General features: G+C 50.5%; 1 protein-coding gene across 1 annotated transcript; it reads left to right on the top strand.

Moving 5' to 3' along the window:
- The first annotated feature begins 1,720 nt into the window (after positions 1-1,720).
- Positions 1,721-3,177, top strand: LOC129691977 (POU domain, class 6, transcription factor 2-like). The gene is made up of 2 exons (XM_055628191.1): positions 1,721-2,292; positions 3,100-3,177. The coding sequence occupies exon 1, from the start codon at positions 1,825-1,827 to the stop codon at positions 2,134-2,136; it is 312 nt and encodes a 103-aa protein (XP_055484166.1). The 5' UTR covers positions 1,721-1,824; the 3' UTR covers positions 2,137-2,292; positions 3,100-3,177.
- The last annotated feature ends 2,034 nt before the right edge of the window (positions 3,178-5,211 follow it).

Genomic DNA, 5,211 nt, shown 5'->3' with positions numbered 1-5,211 from the left:
GCTGTCCTGGAACTCACTGTGCAGGCCAGACCCAGAGATCCACCTGCCTCTGCCTTCCAAGCGCTGGGATCAAAGGCATGTGCCACCACTGTCTGGCTATTTTAAAGATGTTTTTTTTTTTTTTTCTTCTTCCTCTTCTTTTTAATTTTTTTTTTTTTCTTTTTGAGAAGTCTTTGCTCTTTACTCTAGCAGCATGACTCTTAGAATACGTAACAGACTTCAAAAAGGTTCAAGGCTCATTACAACTCTCAGGACTTTTACAGCTTTAAAATCCTTTTCCTTTTCTGCCACTAGTCCCGTGCCCCACGTATGAAAAGAAGGCTCTAGTGACTCCTCCGGCTTTCCATGTATGTGGCTAAGGGATTTCCTTCTAAATGTAAGGAGATATGTTTTAAGTATCTCATCAAGGATGTGTTTGGGTAGAATCGCCATAGAGACGGTCTGAATAATTTTTCTGTATATCAATAGTTTTACGCTTGTTTAGCTTTCTGGAAAGCCAGCAAAAAGCTGGCTAATGGCCAAAGAACCATGAGTTGAGTCGCTGTTGTCAGTGCTCCAAGTCGCTTCAGTTGGCTCTTCGCTCGAGCGCCCCCTCTCCCTAGATGTCATCTAGGAACCAAAGGCTTGTACAAATCCCTGTTCCAGGAGAAAACACGCAGAGCGCATGCTCTGATGATAGTGGCTCAGTAGCGCCATTTTCGTAAGGGGAAGGGCTGACCATTAATTACATCCGTAGGGAGCACTGAAGTTGTTCAAACTGGATCAGAGCGTTGCAGAACGAGTCCAGGAGGGATCCTGGAGAGGAACCTTTGTCCTCCTTACAGCACTCCAGCTGAGGCGAAAGAAATTATTTTCTGTTCATTTCTCTTGTGGACAAGTGGTTCTTTCCTTCTTCTCTCTTCGCCCAGGATTGCCTACAGTCCTAGGCTAGAGCCTTAGACTTCTGGTATGATTTTGCATTCACACCGGTGGCCAAAATGACAGGAATTGGAGAACTGGATGGGATTTTTTTTTTTTACCCTGAAAAACAGAGCCAAAGCAAGAACTTAGTCCTGTGTTTAGAGGTTAGTCCGTGTACTCCTGAGCTAGGAGGTAGCGCTTCTTTTGAAATAAACAAGCAGATCGCGTTAGTGTTGGGAATAGGGGTTGGTGGAAAGATAGCTAGCGGTAGGACCCGACACGGAGAAGGTCTGAGGATTTTCAGTGTGTATGTGTGTGTGTGTTCGCGCGCCCAGGAGTTTAGAAGAAACTCAGTTGAGTGGAGCAGGAGAGAAAGCGCTTGAAGAGAGACAAGAAAAATCTGGTGTGGAAGAAGAGTTAGCGAACGCAGGAAGGGTAGTGGAGACCGAGCATCCCCTGCAGCAGCTTCCAGGAAGACATCCACTCCTCTCTGCCCATCTTTTTCATTCATAAGTTTCTGGCCCCGCCTGACATCCCCCACCCCCACCCTGGCTGAGGGCCAAGTTTCTTGTGTAGCAATTGGTGAAAGGCAACAAAGCCTTAGCAACGGGCTCCTAGTGACCCGCGGGGCGCCTGGTAACTGGGGCCTGAGGCCCGCGCAGAGAAAGGAGCCGAGCTGTCCCTTTAAGGGATGGCCATGGAGCCCTGAAAGTAGAAAGGAACGAGGGAGGGCGGGGAGGCAGGTCTGGGGGCGGACCTAAGAGCAGGAGGAGGAGGAGGAGAGGGAGGAAGAGTTGCTGCTGAAAGGAGGTGGCGAAGGAGGAGTCTGAGCAGCTGCTGCTAGCCCGGCGGGCACCACCGGAGTCCTGCCCGCTGCCGCACGAGTGGCCACGGGCGCGATCCGGGCCAAACGTCTTGTCCTCCATGATCTCTCTGGGAGCCGGGGGAAGACTTTGCCCGGCTGTGCGAGCTGGTGTGCGTTGTCCAAGCTTGGCGGAAACGGTGCAGCGCGAGCAAAAGGAGCTGCATCTGGATCAGCAGCAGCAGCAGCAGCAGCAGCAGCCGCCGCCGCCGCCGCCGCAGAGTCCTGAAAGCAGAGGCTACAGCCCGGGGCGTGTGCGTCCCGCGCCTGGCGGGTTCGGTTCCCCACGGAATGTCCCCGGGGCGCCCCGCGCGCTGACCCTGCAGCCGCCTCCGCCTTGGGCGCCCGCCTGCTCCCTCAGGCGGGCTCGGTGATCCGGACCGCGAGCTTCCCAGCTTCTGGGCAGTGGGGGAAGCCCCCCGGGGGCGGGTGACCTCAGCTGGCTACGACCCAGTCCTCCCCCGTGCGGATCTCACTTAAGATGGCAGCGGAGTCAGGGGAACTAATCGGGGCTTGCGAGTTCATGAAAGGTGAGGAGCAGCCGCCCGACCTCCTCCGGCCCTTCCACGCCACTCCCCCCGAACTCCTCCCGGCTCTCCCCTTTGTCCCAAGTCTCTGCCCCGGGTCTCCCCTCCCGGCCCGGGGTCCCGCTGCTGCTGCTTTCCACTGCCCCGGCCCCTTCTTGCCACTCAGCTCCCCGAGGACCCCTTGCTTCCGGCTTCTTTCTCGCGTCCTCGCTCCCTCCGCAGCTCGCTCGTACCCGGACAGTGCGGGCTTCTCTGTCTGGGCTCCCCCTCCAATCCTCCCTCGGGGCATTCTGCTCGCTCTAATCCTCTGTCTGCTAACCCTCCACCCCTCGGTGTCTGCCCTGTGTTTTCGGGACACCCCCCACCCCCATCACCACACCCCCCCCCCGTCCTTCCTTCCTCTTGAAGCCTGCTAAACTGCAGGGGAAGAAGCTCGCCTCTCTTCCCGTTCCGCAGCAGCAGCCGCAGCCGCTGAGGTCTGGAGGTTTCCGAACCAAACTTGTGTCTCCAGTTTTGCGGGTACCCACAGACTCCTGTCTGTGCCCGCCCGCCCGCACGCACGCCACCAAAGGGGAGAGGGAACTCCGAAGGCGCTCTGCCCCCTGCTGGGTCCAGTTCCAGCCTCTTGGCAAGTGGTGCTTTGGGGGCTCTGTAGCTTTGTGGAAGATCTTGTTTCTGCAAGAATCCCACGTGTTAAAGGGGCTTTAAACGGGGTGTAGCAGTTATCAGCCCTTCGTGTGTGATCCGCGCAATCCAGCCTCACTTCCCCGCTTCTCATGTTTTCTTCTGTCTTTTAAACTTGTCTTTCAGATCGATTATATTTTGCTACTTTAAGGAATAGACCAAAAAGCACAGTAAATACCCACTATTTCTCCATCGATGAGGAGCTGGTCTATGAAAAGTAAGTTTCCCTTTTTTTTTTTTTTTTTTTAACACTCCTCCCCCCTCCCCCCTAACTGTTTAGCTTGTTGGCTTGATAAGTAGGGGTTTATTCACTTTCCCCCAAGAGTTCAGGGGACGTTACTAGGCTTGGAGAGGGGTGCAGACAAGATTTACATAGTTTGGACCTGTCAACATTGCTGTCCTTTTAGAATTCCGTGGATGTTAATTCTTCGTACTCCCACAGCAGCTGTGGATTCCTCACACTCCCCAGAGTAGGGCCAGGCCGTCCTCCAGTGTCACCACCAGACCTGTAATTGGCCTGTGAATCATCACTAGGTACTAATGGATCACCCACAGGGTACAGGGCAGTGTGTGCCACAGGTGCTCAAGCTTTGCAGTGCACAAGGCTTTGGTTGTACCGAAGGATTGTTTGTTTGTTTGTTTGTGCAGCGTGTTTTCAGAAAGTGGGACACAGGATTGCAGGCAACTGCATCCACGTTACACCTACGAGGAAGATTTCTGGTGTGATTGAGCTATCTTAATTTGGTGCCTTGACTTGATGCTATTAACTTTTTTCCACATTTGAGTAGTAGAGGATTTTTTTTTTTTTTTTTTCCTTGAGGGATTAGGACCTGAGAGTGAAAAATCAGAACCAGGAACTGAGTTTTGTGAAAGGCCGTGGATGTAAAGGAAAAGGTTATTTGAATATTTTAAGCACAGTAAAACATTAATTGGAGAGATACATTTCCATTGGATGAAAGCAGTAGATAGTAAGGAACAGAAAGGCAGGCAGGATTGACTTATGTCCTTCTACTAATAGAGATGGTATTTCCGATGCCTCATATATTATAATCTAGACTTTTAATTTTATTTTGTTGCCATCATAATCAAGTGGGCAGTCAAATGAGCCTAGTTAAACGAACCATAAAAAGCTTTCTAGGGTTTGCCCTGTTGGAAGGAATATTAGTAATTCTGTTGGAAGGAATATTAGTAATTCTGCTTCGGGATTTATGAGTACCAAATGGGCCTTGGAAGAGGGAGTATTCTGGACCTTCAAGAGCCTATATTTTATCTGACAGAAAAGAATTCTTAATTGTTGTTTCGTCCTAGGGGTCTTTGAACTGATGTCTTCAGGACATTTCTCCTAGTCGTTTGGGGAGTAAGATGCTCCTTGAATGGCTTAAAGGGAGAGTGGCCATGAAAGAGCCCTTTGCTGCTATTCACAAGCACCTAGAGCTGCTGAGCAAAAGAGGTCTAAATCCCTGGTGTCAGATCTCAGCTCTGCTCCTAGACAGAAAGGAGTTATAAGCAGCCTGTTCCCTGACCCTGTGCACCTGGATGACGTCACCACCATGAGTGTTTATTGAGTGGACACTCTATTGTTGGGCACTGTCATGGCTTTCTTTCTGTGAGCTGAGGGCCTAGGGCCCTCTTGTGTGCCTGAGGGTAGGGACTGTGTGTATATGCTATTATGTTCACTTCTGCAGTGTCTAGAGAGCCAGGGTTTATTAATATACATTTGGACAAGCCCCAGTTATTGAGGTCTGAATCGCTTCCCTTGGGATGGTTAGATGGTAGATCTAGGAAAGGGAAGAAAAGCTATAGTTAATCAACTAAACACACTACACAATGCTGTTTTAAAAATAATGAAAGTTTCATGTGATTTAATGTTTGTCCTTTAGGATACAAATTATGTGCCTTTTGTACATATTTTTTCACCATGCTCCTGGTGTCTTCCAAGGACAGACTTGCTAGAAAGGCCATCTGGTTCACTTTGTGAGTTTGAATATGAACTTTGAAACTGCAAGAAGCTGAGCATGATGGTACACCCTTTTAATTTTAGCATGAGGGGAGCAAAGGTAGAGGCAGTTGGATCTCTGTGAGTTTGAGGGCAGCCTGGTCTATACAGAGTGTTCCAGTCAGAGCTACATAGCAAAACCTTTTCTCAAGGGGGAAGAAAAATCTGGACATGGTGGCTCAAACCTGAATCACTTGAGTAACTGAGGCAGGAGGATTGCTTGGAGGTGGGGGTGAGTCAGA

The sequence above is a fragment of the Psammomys obesus genome, unplaced genomic scaffold (genome assembly GCF_907164565.1).
Source record: "Psammomys obesus unplaced genomic scaffold, mPsaObe1.curated_primary_1811, whole genome shotgun sequence".
Taxonomy (NCBI): domain Eukaryota; kingdom Metazoa; phylum Chordata; class Mammalia; order Rodentia; family Muridae; genus Psammomys; species Psammomys obesus.
The sequence above is the reverse complement of the archived record's forward strand: the minus strand, read 5'-3'. Positions and strand labels throughout refer to the sequence as shown.